Genomic DNA, 16332 nt, shown 5'->3' on the forward strand with positions numbered 1-16332 from the left:
CTTTCCCTATCCTTTGTTTTTAAATTACTTTATTCCTTTCTATTTAGTACCCCACGTCTCTGCAAGTCCATTCCTAACATCTGATGAAGTTGACTGTTGCCTAAGACCGCTTATGCCTTTTCTTAATGTGCCACCCTGCCCTGCCTTCAGACTAACAAGGCTAACTACGTCTCAGTAGTTATTACTGACTGTCTTGATAAAACCTCTGGAGAGAGATCAGGGAATAAATGGTCTGTGGACACTTATGTCTATTGCACAGGCTGTCTCAATAACTCTAGGTTAGAGCATAGTGCTAAGGAAGCTCATTCCCTAGTACTTAGTGCTGTGTACCTAGTTTTATGAATAAAGCATTTCAGTCCTGAGGACTGCAAATATGGCATCTTCTATAAGGGCTAAATCTAAACTGGGGATGTACTTTATACATTATGCTACATAATGCTTAGAATTTTCAGCATTCTGAGAGGAAAAGAATATGGGGCCAATGAGTATACAAAAACCCAGAAGGGTGTTACCACTTCAGACTTCTTAATACAAGATATTCTGCAGCAGAACCACATTAATAAATAATGTAGTAAACAGCTCTTAATACTTCTTTTTCACTAAAGAGATTAGTATGAAACCAGGACTCCAAGTTTGCCTCAGCTGTGGAATTTAAGCATTACTTTAGAAATAAGTCTGTGCTAGTCAAAGTTATGCAGAAGAAATCCCATGCTTTAAGAGTTTCTGACTTTATCCCTTACTCAGTATTAAACTAATCTAGTAAATAGGTCATTTTTTTTCCACCCTGTTTTTTTCTGAGGAAAACAGCATTTTTTCATTAAGACAATGAAACAGTACAAATTCTTTTCAGTTCAACTCAGTATTTTGCAACAGTCTCAAAAGCAATATGCTTGGGAAGCATACACACTCCCAACACATTGATTAATTTACTTGGTCCATTTTCTTGTGGTAGCAAATTTGGCTCCCGTTGAGAACAGAGATATTGTTTTACATACATAAGATAAAATCCATTGTTTCATAAGACTTCTTGCACGTAGAGGAAAGTAGGGGTGCACCGATAAAGATTTTTTTGGCTGATACCAATGGCTGATTATTAACCAATCATATCAGCTGATACCACTCTGATTGCCAAAACGCAGCCCAGCAGCTTCGAGAGCAGCATCTGGCCGGTAAGTCTGTGGGGGGCAAGGCATATGGAGGCGCAGATCGAGGCCCCCACAGTAAGGGAGGGAGTGGGGCAGGGGTAGGTGCTGCCCAGCCAGGATGTTGAATGAAAGCCTGGGGCTGGGAGCCACAGGTATCTCATCTAGGGAAGAGGGGGAGGGCAGCTCCCTGCCACTGTGCACACCCCCACGGGAGGCATGGAGGGCATGCGCCCCTCTGGATTTGTGTGCAGGGCAGAGGTGGGCTGTCTGGGAGAGCTGTGGTGGGGATATGGTGAAATTTGGGGTAGCTGTAGCCCATCCCTTAGCCCCCCACTCCAAGTGCCGCTGCTGCCTGCCCTGAGCACAGCTCCTACCCAGCCCCCCTCACTGAGAAGAGGCTGGCGCAGCCTCCAGTCCCAGTGGCAGGCCCACCCTGCCTTGTGCACAAATATGGGGGGGGGGAACGCCCCCCCCCGCCCCCCCCGCCGGAGAAGAGGCTGGCGCAGCCTCCAGTCCCAGTGGCAGTCCAACCTTGCCTTGTGCACAAATATGGCGGGGCACATGCCCCCCCATGCCTCTCTCAGGGGTGCACACAGCCATGGGAGCCAACCCCCAAGATGAGCCGCCCGCAGCTCTGTCCCATGCCCTGTCCTGCCCTGGCTGGACAGTACTTAACTCTGCCCTAGCCCCACTTCTTCCCTCACTGGACCCTTCAATCATGCCCCTTCCCTACCAGACTTACCGGCTGGAAACTGCTCTCCAAGCTGCTGGGCTGCATTCCTGACTATGTGCGTGCTGCGGCTTTGCGCATGCGCACGGCTGTTTTGTTTTGTTATGTTTTGTTATCAGCTACATTGGCCAAAAAAAGCCAACTGCTGATAATATCAATTTTCCTTTTATTGGTGCCAATATGATATGGACTGATATACCAGTGCACCTCTACAGGAAAGAGAAACAAGCATAACAAAATAAACATATGCTTTCAGAGCTGACTGCCCTGAAAAGTTAATAGCTGGACAACAAACCCCTGCATTGTTAAAATATAAATGATAACCTATGATATGAAACCAGGTTATATACCCTTAAGCTGTTTCCTCAAAGGAAAAAAAAAACAGCTTTCAGTAAAATATAGTAAGAACTAAATAGCAGCAAAGGAAGCAATTATGGCACTTCATTGTACGACTACAGAATAGCGGTTCATACAGCTTTGTCTTCCAACAGAATGAGACTATGCAGCACAAGGTTCTGTTTTCATTCACAAAGACCAAAGAGCAATTAAAGAGATTATACATTTCTTTCTATTAAATCAAGTCAAATCTCTCTTCTTACAGCTATCTAAAGAGAATAGCTCTAGGGAGTAGGATGCATTCCCAATAGAGGAGGACCATTTAGGGGGAAAGATCAGGTCTTTCATGGCTTAATTCACCTCAGTAGTTTTATATATAAATTCTGAGACACTGCTTGGCAAATCAAGCTCAAAATAGAATCTATGTCCAAGTCATTGTTACAGTTCAACTCTTCAGTTCAAGGCCCTCATGCTAGCAGTGTGCTTACATAACTGCTTGACTAAGTATACAAGTAAATACCGTCCCCCTTCAGCCAAGCACAAAAGCAAATTTAAGTTGTGCTGACTTCATCTAAGTGCTTTGTGAAGTGGAATAGCCTTATTCATGAGCTAAAATCCAGCACTGCTCCAATACCTTGCTGAATCAGGGCCTTGGCCCTGGTTCTTACACCTTAAGTATTTGTTGAATAGCTCAAGCCAAAGATAAATGATCTCCATTCCACAAAACAAAATCTGGAAGGATGTCTTGTGATGTGTTATGTAGAAACAAAGTATGGCAGTGCTTTGCAACATGAGGCAATGTTTGAGGGTAATGCAATACCAGAAACCATATAAAATGAATTTCATCCAAGTTTTAATATACTTTAATGTACTTTAACTACGGAGAGGCATCCTCAATGACTACACCATAAGAAAAGCCTACATCTGATGCTTTTTCTCACTCACCGACCCCATGGATCCTTGAGACCTCGCCTAGCCAGTTTTTCTTGGACATCCTGTAGTGGAGTACCCTCTATCTTCCATTGCCTATAGTCAGGGAGTTCCGTTTCCCCATGGCCATGCCCATGTCCATGCCCTTGCTCATGTCCATGCCCCATGCCTGTAGGAAAAGCTTAAGAAACAAACAGTTTTTTCAAGGTGCATAATAAAACATAAATTTGCACATAATTCCTAAAATCGACATACACCCTGGGAAAACTGGGGTGAAGGCAGAGATGTTTCTAACACCTCCCCAGTACAAATGAGGCACTGTTATAAACCAGTGATTCTCAACCAGGATGGCGTGGCAAGCTGGGGTGCCACAAGATTCTTTTAATGGTAGTGCCATTAGGTGTGCAAACACGTACATGACTCACAACACCCCCATCACCAGAGATTTCAAATAGGAATCATGGTGTCAAAAACATTCTGACACTACAGTTTTCTTAGTTCTTTCCAAAGGAGAAAAATCTCTGTTATTTTTCCATAGGCAAAAAACAAGTTAAAGTCAAGATCTGGCACTTTCTGTGGGCTGCTTTAAGTGTAAAAAGATTGAGACCCCACTTTTAGAAAAGTAAAAAGCTGTTGCCAAGTTCTAGCTTTTTGCTAATGCTGAAGAGTGTACTCTGCTCCAGGGGACAGGATTCAGCCATGAATCTGGAGAAGTCTTTTTGCCTTCATTTGACCTTCCCAAAATAACATGCGTGTCTTATTGGGGTGGGGTGACAGGCAAGAAATATGGTGTAGTTTCTTTGTGATTATTTCATAGGCAACTGCTTTTCAGAATTCATTATGTAGTAGACAGATTTCTAAGATGTTATTGAAATATTTAATGTTGGAAGTTTTTTCACTATTTAGAAAATTATATTTTCCCTGGCATTCACTCAGTAGATCTCTGTATTTTAATAATTAAAATAATAGTTTCATAGTTGGTAGGGTCAGAAGGGACCTGAGCAGATCATAAAGTCTGCCCCCCTGCCATGGCCAGGAAAGAATGTGGGGGTCAAACGACCCCGGCAAGGTGTCTATCTAGCCTCCTTCTAATGACTCCAAGATCCTTTTCTGTCTCTGTGCTGACGAGACGGGAGTTCCCCAGGCTGTAGGTATGCTGCTGGTTGTCTTTCGCTAGGTGCAGTACCCTGTACTTGTCAGTATCGAATCCCATCTTATTCTCATCCATCCACCCCTGTAACCTGTCCAGATCTAGTTGTAGCCTGTCCCTCCCTTCTAGCATGCCCACTTCTCCCCACATCTTAGTGTCATCCGCGAATTTGAACAAGGTGCTTTTCAGCCCATCATCCAAGTCGCTGATGAAGATGTTACACAGTGCGGGCCCGAGGCCCAAGCCCTGGGGGACCCCACTCCCCACAACACTCCAGGTCAAAAACAACCCATCCACCACCACTCTCTGGGTGCGGCCCTGCAACCAACTGGCGACCCATTTGACTGTGCAGGCATCAACACCACAATTTTTTAACAAGAATGGAGTGAGAGACAGTGTCAAAGGCCTTCCTAAAGTCTAGAAAGTCCACCATGACACCTGCGTCCAAGGATTTTGTGACCTGGTCATAGAAGGCCACGAGGTTGGTCTGACAGGACCTGCCTCTAATGAACCCTAAGCATACACTCCCCTGCTTGCCCCTCGCAGATGTGCACCTGGATAATTTTCTCAAAGAGCTTCCCCAGGACCAAGGTAAGACTAACAGGTCTATAATTTCCTGGGTAAATAGATAATAAAAAGCCTTTTGGCTTTAAGAGTTTTAGACTGATTATGAAACCTGCAGTTCACCATGTTGGGAAATGTTGTTAATGCTAACGCTTAGTCCTGCATTTAACTCTATTAATACAACCCTGATTAGATACAACTCCTTTAAAGTTACGTTTTAAAATTCAAGAAATTAAGATAGAACAGTATAAATACATGTTAATTAAAAAAATCTCAATAAGCATGCAAATTTCTCATCCATTCCAACTGTAGAATATCTTAATTAATATGAGAACATACAGAAGTAAATATATACAGGTTTCCCTTGCCAACCACAGTTTTGAGCATCCATGGTTAGTATTCTGTATACCATTTTGGCTACCACAGTATACAGTTTTGAGTAACCATGGTTTTCCATGGCCATGAATCAGCCTGCCAACCCTCTGGTCCTGCTCGTGCCTCTCCTTCCCCACCACAGCTGAAGGTGGCCCCCAGCCCTGCTGGAGGTGAGCGTGGTGGCAGGGAGATGGCCTACTGGCGGTGGCAGGGAATAGCAGGCCCACTCGCAGCTGTTCCCTGCTGCCCTGCTTCCCTCCCCCGCGACCTGGCGCAGCAGGGAGCAGAGAAGCTGCATCAGGTCTTGTCGCCTGCTGCTGCTTGCCCCGCACTGCCCTGGTGACACGCCTCCTGTGTCTGCTGCTGGTTTGAGGGGCGCAGCCCTGCGCCGCGGCCCTCAGTGCAGCCCCGCACACAGGAGGTGCATTGCCAGGGCAACACGGGGCGAGCAGTGGTGGGCGAGAAGATCCCTGCGTGGGTTCTCTGCTTCCTGCCATACTGGGTCCCAGGGGAGGGAAGCAGGGCAGCAGGGAACAGCAGCCCCAGTAGGGGCAGGTCATGGGACAATCTGAGCCCGACCACTCATCCAGGGGTGTGGGAGGCAGACTTGGATTGTCCCATGACTTGGCCCAGTCAGGGCCCCATCCGCAGGCTGCTGACTGGCCAATCGTGTGCTGCCAGAGGTGAGCACAAAACACCCCTACCCCGCCATTCAGACGGGTCCCTCCTCTCCCCTTCCCTCAGGTAAGAGGTGAATGCACTGGGGGAGATGCTGCTGGTGTGCCCACGGATGCGCACCTCCTATAACCTGTCTAATTACCCCTAGGGGTACGCCTATTCCCAGTTGACCACCCCATCTATTAAAGGTAAGTAAAAATGATTTTTATACAATATACTGTACAATATTCAAGTCCCTAACCCCATTTTTCCCCATAAACCTTTAGTTTTACCAACCACAGGAACTTTCTGGAACCTAAACCCAGCGGTTGGTTAGGGAAACCTGTAGTGAGGCAATACAAAGGCGTTAAAATATTCTTGTCCAACAGCAGTTTACTAAAAACAATTTTAACTTATCATATACTAAAATAGGTGTGCAACACTTTGTATTCAAAACAGATGAGACTTGCTTTTTTAAACACAAACTAAATCTAATATATGAAACAATGAGATGAAAGAGGACCTTGTACATTTCAGTAGAAAAGATTATTCTAAATATTTCTCCATCATGGCTCTTCTTCCTAACCTATTGAAACTAGTTTAGTTCCTGTTAGGGAAACCTGCATGTTTTTTAAAACATTGAAAAAAATAAAAGAGAAGTTAAACTTGACTCTTGGTTTTAAAAAGCAGAAAAATTATATTTTATCAAAGATCTCAACAAAAAAAACATAAAAATGGCACCGTCTCTCATCTGATTTTTTTTTAACCTCTTTAGATTATTTCTGCATCTAAAAGAAATAGGGAAGACCAGAGTGAGATTTGACTTAAGTGTCTGGGAACAATTTTGACTTTCAAAACTGGCAACCTCTTTGCCTGCTCTACACGGACCATAAAAGATGTGAATCTCTAAGTCAGTGGTTTGCAACCTATTTAGGCTTAACGCACCCCTCAGTAGATTCAAGGCACACCTCCATAAATTTTGTGAATTGAGTGGCACCCCATTTCAAAAACTGATTTGCTATAGTGCTTATCTGCTTGCCGAGGAGCTGGCAATGGGTTTAGAGCAACAGCCAGACAGGGATGAGCCTGAGCCTGTGCTCATCTCCTCACACCTACTAGGCACACTTCAAAGAATTTCAGGGGCACCCTGGCTGAGAATCAGCGATCTAAATGAAGTCCCTGTATAACAAGGATGAAATACTTTGACAAGGGAAGACTTGTATTGCTGCTGCCAGTACCTGTTTTGTGGTTCAGTACAACCGTGCAGTCTCCAATGCAGTCAGTGAGGCTAGACCTATCAAAGTACTGGAAACTAACAAAAAAAGATAAAACATCAAACGATTAATCAGCAAGATGTCCTGCAGGAACCTAGAAATCAGGAGATAAATTAGGTTAAAATAAGAATGTCAAAAAATAGTGATAAAGTAGACATATAGGTAACTCAACAAAAACAAACAAACAAAAATCACCACCAAAATGGCATTTGACAGTATACTGAATAGGGGTGCACCGATAGAAATTTTGGGGGTTGATACTGATAGCCGATTTTTAAGGAGACATATCGGCTGATACTGATCTGATTTCTGATACGCAGCCCAGCAGCTTGAAGAGCTGTGTCCAGCTGGTAAGTCTGTTGTGGTGGAAGGGAAGGGGGGAGGGGGTGGGAAGGGACATGGGGGTGCAGATCAAGGCTCTGGAAGGGGGCATGTGCCCCCAGATCTGCATGAGCTGTGTCATGCCCCCCCCCAAGCTGCTGCTCCATCCTACACCCTGCCCTGGCAGCACATGCCCCAACCTCCCTCCCTCCCTCACTGCAGGGGCCTTGATCTGCCCCCCCATACCCCTTCCCTCCTCTTCTACTACAACAGACTTACCAGCTGGACACAGCTAGCTCTCCAAGCTGCTGGCCTGCGCTCTTGCTGCCTACGTGCTGCGTTGCGGCTGTGGGCATGCACGGGCATTTATTGGTCAAATTACTGGCCACATCAGGCTGATTTCCGATAATAGTCAATTTTCTTTATATTGGTGCCAATCTGATATCAGACCGACATATCGGTGCACCACTAATATTGAACATCCTCTTCTACCCCTTCCCTTGCTTGGGCCAGATTAAAGCATGTTTAAAATTACCAGAGTTGTGGCAAATGACACACAGATCACTAATTACATCTGTGCCTAATCTTGTTGTTTTATCTAGCTCATTTTTTATTTCTTCACTTTGATATTTACATTGCCTTTTATTTCAGTTATGATAGAGCTTGTTTTAATAACTAAACTTAGCAATTCTTACTTTTTGTAGATATTATTTGAAATGCCACTATTTAATTTCAGAATGCATGTAACATTGCATCCGCAAGGGAATTGGGATATATGGCAATTTGCATGTCAGCTTCAACAGATGTTACTTGCTCATTTGACAGACCACCTCTCTCTACAAGCAATACCATCAGCAAAAGCATGTAAACTAAATTCAAAGGAAAGGGGTCTGAGAGCTTTAATTGAATTATGTCAGACTAATGAAGGAAAGGTAGGAGCACACATCTGTTGATATTTATGGGACACTGGAAGCCCCTTTTAAAGCTCACTTCTGGGGAAGGAAATGGCTGTAGTTGGATATTGTGTACACAGGGAAGGGAAGTGCTTCACTCAAAGGGCTTAATTCATTATCTTCACTGCATGATGGGCAGGGATCTGGGTTTCTGTTTCCCACAGGAAAATGGAGAAAAATGCGGATTTCACCTTTTACCTGAGAAAAACACAGCTTTTTCATTAAACTCTTTGCAAAGGGCTCTCTAGGGGCTGGCAGAGTTCCAGCCTGCAAGGGGTTGGGGAGCGGGAAGAAGGCTCATGCACATGGCTGCCAGGCAGCCTGGAGAACAGCTCCTGCAGGTAAGTCTGGCGGGGGGAAGTGGGGATTGTGGCCCCCATAGGAAGGGAGGGAATGAGCCATGGGTGGCAGTCAGGGCTCAGGTGCTGCTACAGGGGGCAGCAGGCTGCAGACCCAGGTCCTTGGCCCCATAGCCCTGGCAGCTGGGGGCCCCCTCTGGCAGGACTGGGGAGGCAGGGGGCTATGGGAAGGGGGTGACTGGCACCAGCAGGGCCAGGAGGGCTGTGGCTTGGGAGTGAGGGGCCTGGATCTGTGTTCTGTGAGTGAAGGGGCAGGGGGAGCTCTGATTTTTCCACAATAAAAACCAAAAATCAATACCAAAATTTTTAGGTTTAGAATTTATTTTATTATAGTGATTGAGGCACTAGGAGGCTTCCAAATTGCTTTAAAATTGTAAATATATCATGAAAGCATTGTGTTCAATTGATATATATGAGTGGTGTTTCATTTTATTCACAGATTTTAGGGATTATCAGAGAAAACAAGGATCCCTGGTGAGGAATCAGCCCCATTTTTCTTTTGTAGATATTTAAAAGAAATATCAAAGGTCCTCAAGAATCTTTATACACCAATACTCTAACCACAAATTAGATAGTACACGAGAACTGGTTTTGACAATCACACTAGACAGATAAACTGATTGCAGTAGGAGAATATTTCAAACCTTAATCCAAATAACAGGTTAACAGCTTTATGGCTAACAGGAATACTTATGATAATATAATCTCCAGCATTGAACAGGCCACAATATATACGCTATTCCTTACTGATATTGCCTCACAGGCCACCATTTGTATAAAATCCCTGTGGTAACTCCAGCAATTGCCCTACAGCAGGGGTTGTCAACCAGGGGTATGCGTACCCCTAGGGGTACTCTGAAAGGTCCCAGGGAGTACGTGGGGGTAGGCGGGGGCGGAGCGCTGCCACCCCGTGCCACTGCTTCACAAGAGCAGGGTCTCACAGATGCTGTGCTGCTGTTGCTCTGCCACTGACCACATCCCCACTCTGTGTCTGGCTGCTCACAACCCACTCTGTTCAGCTCCGGCTGCTTGCCAACCCCTCCCTGGGGGTACATTTACTAAGAAGAGGGCTGCTGGAGGTTCCCTTATTCAAAAAAGGTTGAAAACCGCTGCCCTGAAGCACAGAATAAGATCACTTCATGCATTTGCAATTTCTGTAGCCTAACTTTGCATCAGGAAACAAAAAGGGCACAAGCACCGTCTCACTAGTGAACTGCCAGCAGTCCTGCAGTGAGTGCACAGCCAACTCGATAGGGAATCGCTACTTTAAATAAATAAACAAATTTTACTTTTAATGTCAATCCTATTTAGGAAACGCTGAGGATTATCCAAGCCCATAAGGCTGGCAAGAAGTGCCCCCATGATCACCTCTCATCCTTTAATGAGGCACCATTTTTCTTAGCAAAGACAACATGGTGTAACTCTTTTTTGCCCTGCAGTTACCATTACAATAAATAAAATCTGGGGTGAGAGTAGCTGAGCCCTCCCAGCTGTGCACAGGCACTGGTGACAGGCCAAGGTCAAAGAGCCACTAACGTGCAAACATGCTGGTGCTCGCTGAACCTTTCTGGGGCCGAGGCCTCTGGATGTGGCACCAAGCCGTGCACGCAGAGGCACGAGCTGGCCCCGATACCCAGTCCGGTCCGCCCCACTGTTGGGTCTAGGGCAGCGGTTCCCAAACTGTGGGTTGTGAACCCACGTGGCGGGGAGACAACATTCCGGGGGGGAGGGGGGGGGGATTTGGGGGGACGGGACGCGGGGCTGCGGGCCGGGAGCGAGAGGCCGCGTTGAAGAAATGGGCCATAAACGGGGCCGTGCTGAGAAGTTTGGGCAGCGCCAGCCTGGGCCCGCGCTGCTCAGCCCCAGGAGAGCCACGGCTGCAGGGAGCGCAGCAGCCTGGGCCTGAGGGCAGGGGCGCGAGGCCCGGGCATGACCTCTTCCCAATACCTGTCCGCTCCGCGACCCTCCTGCGGGCACCGTGCACCCGGAACCGGAAGTGCGCGTCCCAACGAGTCCGGCCGGAAACGCTGGCAGGCAAGCAGGTTCCGCGGCGCTAACTGCTGCGAGACCATTCAGAGAAGCCGAGTTTCGTGTTCCAGCCCGGGTACCTGGCGCTCTGGTCCCGGCGCGCGCGGGGGCGGAGGAGCAGCCAATCAGCGCGGCGCTTGTTGGGGGCGGGAGCGGCCCAATGGGCGGAGACTTTATTGCGCTGCGGGGTTGGCAGCAGCTGACGGAGGTGGCAGCGGCTGCCGGGGGGGGGGGGGGGGGGGGGGGGCCGGGCGGGGCCTGTGACTGTGACTGGGTTCGGGCTCTGAGGGTCCCGGGGTGGGGGGGCACGGCACTCCTTCTCCTCCCGCTGCTGCCGCTTCTGCTGCTGTTGCGGGAGGTGGTGGCTCCCAGGGCTGCGCCCAGTTCCTCGCCGGGTCGACTGCTGCTGCGAGGCTATGGGAGCCTGGGGACGGCAGTGGGGCCTCATCTCCAGACCCCGTCCCCGGCGCAGGACCCCGCGGCTCGGGCCGGCCGGGCGGCGGCCCCTGGGGTAGAGGCAGGGGTGGCTGTGGTCCCTGGCCCCGGTCAGTACCATCCTCCGCCACGCCCGAGCCTGGGGAAGTGCCCTACACACCCACCTCTTGTTTTTCAGGGGGAGCGGAGACCCCACGACATCCTGGTGTCCACAGGCAAAGGTGAGGGTGAGCATGGGGCTGGAGCTGCTCTGGTGCTGTGTTCCCTGGGGGAGCTGCCCCTGAGGAGCCTGTGCCCCTAGGAAAGGATTCACAGGCAGAGAAAGGGCTTGTAAGAGAGCAGTGCCCCTTAGCCCTAGGAAAGGCTGCTTGGTTTTGGACCTGACTAGCTCCCACTGTTACCCACCCGCTCCTGAATGGGTCGTCCTCACATTTTTTTGTGTGACTGGGAGAAGCAACGGGTGAACCATTCAATCGCTTACTAAATAATTGAACTTGCTGTCGTCACCGCTTGTGGCAACACATACCTTCCTGAATGATTTACCTCCTTTTGCTTTGTTTGGTCTTGGGTCAGGGTTTGGAGCATGAGAGAGGTCACTTTTAAAACTGATTTATTTAGAAAAGTCTCCTGTTAACTTATGTTATCGTTCTTTTGCATTCCCAGCCTTGCTGCTTGTAAGGCACTCAAGTATTGGGTGCAGATTGGCAGTTTTAGGAGGAATGCCATTATCATGTTGTTGATAGTGAAACCGTTTTAAGTAGTGAACCATCTGTCTACTCCAGACTGCCTTGTTTCAGCGCTGAATATTTTTCACTGTGAAATAAGATCTGTAGGAAACAGGGCAGCCTCTCTAGTTCCACATATGCAATGTCAGAGCAAGAAGGGTAGAACATGTTTGCTTTGGTAGTTGGCTTGTTTTTATAGCTTGGGAACCTGAGTGTTTTGAGTGTGTAGGATAAAGTTCATTCAGCTACCTGTGAAATCATTCTCTGCCTGTTGTGGTAGGTGGAAGTTATTGGGGACAGGCCTAGAATCCAAAGCTCTTGAGGGTTGTTAATGTTTACTTCAGGGGAAGAAAAACTTCCTTTTGTGGGAAAGTTATTAGGATGAGCTTCTGATTTCTTTGTATTTTTTTCATTATCTATTTGTGGTTTGGAACAGAGCTTGGTCCACGTACTGCACTGGTCTATCTATCTCTTAACAAGGACCAGAGACCAAGATGTTTATGCTCATATAAATGAGTCCATTAGCCATCTTTTGATGCTGTTGATAATGAAATGCTGACTTCATTGAAACTGGAAAAACTAATCAGTTGTGTTTGTATACTGGTCAGTAATATGCTTGGTCTCTTCTGTTTTCAGCAGCTCTCTAGATTAGCTTGTCCCAACCTTGCAGAACCACGTTTGGATTTATCCCATGTAGTATATCAACAAGAGCAGTGTGTGTCTGGTGGAGGGAAGGGGAGGTCTTAACAGATGGGGATAGCGTGTATGACTAGCAAACCTTGGAGTCTATTCAGGGGTGGTCTGTTCTAATCTGTTTCAATGAAACTCTTGTGGCATAAACTTGTACTCATTAGTGGGGTAGAAGGCAACCCCAGTTGACTAGTAAATCTAAATGTACAATGACCTAATTGATCCTCTAGAAATAAGCCCCGTTGCTGTTTTAAAGAGCAGCAGATGCAAGTTAAGGATTCAAATTGGGGTCAGATTTTAGACCAGTTATTTTCTTTCAAAATTGGATAGTTAAGAGTATTATAGAAATCTTGTCTCGGGTCCAGCCAGAATAATCATAAATAATTTCTAAACTTCCCGTGTTGTTCTCGGGCATGCTTTAGACTATTACAATAAACATTTAATGTCTCAAAAGAACATGTCTTGTGCTGCCATTAGTCTTTCCTTTGCCAAATATGCACTTCTCTGTTGGACCTACTGAATTTACATTCAAGGCTGCTTTTTGTTGTTGTCGTCGTTTTCTGAGAGCAGAAAAAGAAGACAGAGAAATGACATTGTAAATGTTCTCTTTGGCATGCTCTTTGTGTTCTGAAACACAGTGTACAGCTGTGGTAGTATATGAATGATGATAAATATGCAGCTCTAGAATATAATTGTGTAACTAATGATGTAGCCATTTGCAGACTCAAATACTGTCTAATTCTTTATTTTTTTGCCTACATAATCAAGACCCTATGTAATCTGAACAGTCGGACTTAATTCTACATCAACATTAATCTACTTTACTTTCCCCTGCCCTCCCCATAGTATAGCTTTCATGCATACCTATTTCCATGTGCAAGCTCATTACTGTAGCTTATTTGAAAACGGTCATTGATGTAAAATTCACAAATGACTATTTTCTTTCACTGCATTTTTTGCTTAATGTTCCCAAGCCTGCCTGATTCTCTTTGCTGGCCCTTGGATCCTATCGTGATATCCAAGCAGCCTGGAATGTTTCCTCCTTTTCTAGGCAATATGTCTAATGAAAGAGAGCAACTGGCATCAGTGGCTCCCTTTCTTGGGACTGTGTTTGCTGTATTATGTCCCAGGTAGCTCAGGTTGCCAGTCTATGCTTCTGGTTTCTACTCTTCATTCTCTTGGTCACTCACTAGCTCTAAGTTGCATGTGTGATATAGGGAGTTGTATAGAGTGTGTGCGCTGCAATTCAGTGTAGTTCGCTTGTGAAAATTGGAGAGCAAAAAAGCAGCCGCATAAACAAGTCCAGGTGATTGACTTCAGGATATGGTGACTTCTGTTGCAAAGCTACTGAATTATGTGTCTCCTGCCAAATGTCCATTTTTGTGGCTGCAGAATAAGGGCATGTGCAGGGCCTTTACGCAAATAAATATGGCCCTCCAAATCTTTGAAGCTCTTAAAAACTTGGGTAGATATCCTCTGCCTATGGTTTTGAGACTCTTACCGGAGCCATCAGGGTAGATTTTATTTTTAAAATCTTGAAATTGAGTGTAATATTTTGTAATTCAGTGGCAAAGGGTGACTTCGGCAGCAGATTCCATGTCCATGGAACTGAAAATCTGAGGCAGGTGGAAGGGCAGCAGCTGCCACCTGCTCCTCCTGCTGCTTGTACTCAAATCCAAGACCTGGGGGAAGAGGGGGCTTCATTTCCCATGTTAAACGGGGCAGAAAAAATCTTGTCTTGGATTCCGGTAAATATGTTTTTAACCCTGTTTAAAAAAAAAAAAAAAAAAAGCATGAGCCAAAATACATTAAGCTTGTGTTCCACAATCTATGGACTTTATTGGTCCTCATGTCCTATGATTTATTTGCTAGCTCTTTGCATACTTACTTAGCTTTTCATGCGCTAAATGTATATTTGTTAAATGTGCTGCAGTGTATGGAACTCTTGAGAGACCTGGCTGAGTGTAGTGTACTGATTCATACAGGCCAGTAGAACATTTATTCCATTACTGTGCCTGGTCTGTAAGTTAAAGATCTTAAGACAGTGGTCAGTTTTTCTAGTCCTGCTGGGCACAAGCCTGTGCACCAAAGGTTGAGCACCACTGCTCTAAGGAGTTAATCTTGTGCCTCTACATGGTTGATCAGAGGATGAGACAGGAGGCTGAAAGAGGTTTGTTTGGCTAGAGAGTGTATAACTAGATTTTCCTGCATCATGTATTGATGTTTGCAGGGATTCCCTTTTTCATAGTGTATTTTTGGAACGGGTCCCCTAGTCAATACTCTTAGGCTAAAAGTATACCACTGACCATGGAAGACTCCAGGCATCTACTGTGTCTCTTTTTTTCCATTGTCATTTGTGAGCTTGCAATATTTTTGTATAGTGAAGTGGAAAATTCTCATTGTTTAACTCCTGAGATGTCATTCCAAATCTTATATGCCAAGTCTCACTGTACTGAAAATAGGTACAGATCACAACAGTTCATATTATTAATGAAACTATGAGGAGAGACTAAAGGACCTAGACCTCTGCAGCCTTCACAAGAGAAGGCTGAGAGGTGATCTTGTGGCTGCCAATATATTCATCAGGAGAGGACAGCGGGGAATAGGAGATGCTCTGCTTACTAGGGCACCCCCTGGAGTAACTAGGAGCAATGGCCACAAATTGACAGAGAGCAGATTTAGGTTGGACATTAGAAAGAACTTATTCACAGCAGGGAATGCCAGAATCTGGAATGGGCTTCCAAGGGCGGTGGTACTCTCCCCTACCTTGAGGGTCTTCAAGAGGAGACTGGACAAGCACCTAGCTGGGGTTGTCTGACCCCAGTGCTCTTTTTTGCCTAGGGTAGGGGGTTGGACTTGACCTACTGAGGTCCCTTCTGACCCTAACATCTATGAATCTATGAAACTATTAATTTTCATACTTTCTGCATCATTGAATTAAGACGGCTAATCAGAAGAGGCTGGATGGACAATACCTGTTGCCATATCCCCTGATCTGTAACTTCTGGTAAAGGAATGAAATGCTGTGTTCTTTATTCAGGATATTGTCCATTACTTCAGCAAAACATGTCCAATATTATTCACAAATCTCAGTGTTTCTTTTAATACAATTAGTATATTAGGAAATCTGTATATGAGCAATAATAAAGTTAGTCAAATGTCACAGTATCATAGAGAAATAGGGCTGGAGGTTATCTGATCCAACTCCATGCCTGAGTTATCCAAACCATCCTGTACAATCCATAATCTAAACTCTACATAAGGTTACTATCAACCCTGATGCAACAAAGCTTTTGTTGAATGAGTTGACAGATGTCAACAGTATTAATAAGGTAGTATATAAATGCTGTTTGACCAGACTGCTTAGGTCTCTTATACTAATTATATTTTTCTTTGCCATCCTGGCTTTTATATATGGTTTATTAAAACAAGAAAATTATGTCTTTTGTTGTTCTTGAGGCTTGTTTATGTCACAACCCAAAGGGTGTGATTTTTGTTTTGCGTGCTTCGGCACTGCTAAATTGTTCCCGCTAAATTGCAGCTGCTTTGCACGGTGGAGTTTTCTGCTGCAAAAGAGAACCCCGGTGCAAGGGAGAATTTCCCGCCAATTTGAAGCTTTCTTTGCAGGGTGCATTTCTTTGTTGCAGCACAGAAATGCTC

The 16332-nt window shown here is 45.7% G+C and overlaps 2 protein-coding genes across 6 annotated transcripts in view; one reads left to right on the plus strand and one right to left on the minus strand.

The window, feature by feature from the left end:
* The window catches only part of NDUFB3 (NADH:ubiquinone oxidoreductase subunit B3), a 13504-nt gene extending 2600 nt beyond the window's left edge, over positions 1-10904 (minus strand). The window contains exons 1-3 of the mRNA XM_006022093.3: positions 10742-10904; positions 7126-7199; positions 3157-3322 (exon numbers count right to left, since the gene is read on the minus strand). Of these exons, the coding sequence (XP_006022155.1) occupies positions 3157-3322; positions 7126-7199; positions 10742-10866 (365 nt within the window). The 5' untranslated portion in view covers positions 10867-10904. The remainder of the gene's footprint in view (positions 1-3156; positions 3323-7125; positions 7200-10741) is intronic.
* A 476-nt stretch (positions 10905-11380) lies between these two features.
* Positions 11381-16332, plus strand: part of FAM126B (family with sequence similarity 126 member B) — an 88756-nt gene continuing 83804 nt past the window's right edge. For 3 of the 5 annotated variants that reach the window (XM_025202187.1, XM_025202183.1, XM_025202185.1), the window contains exon 1: positions 11433-11478. The gene's annotated coding sequence lies outside the window, so the exon portion shown is untranslated. Of the gene's footprint in view, positions 11479-16332 lie in introns of all 5 variants that reach the window. The other 2 variants (XM_006022094.3, XM_025202184.1) reach the window with 2 other exon arrangements.

This window comes from Alligator sinensis, unplaced genomic scaffold, assembly GCF_000455745.1.
Source record: "Alligator sinensis unplaced genomic scaffold, ASM45574v1 scaffold566_1, whole genome shotgun sequence".
NCBI lineage: Eukaryota > Metazoa > Chordata > Crocodylia > Alligatoridae > Alligator > Alligator sinensis.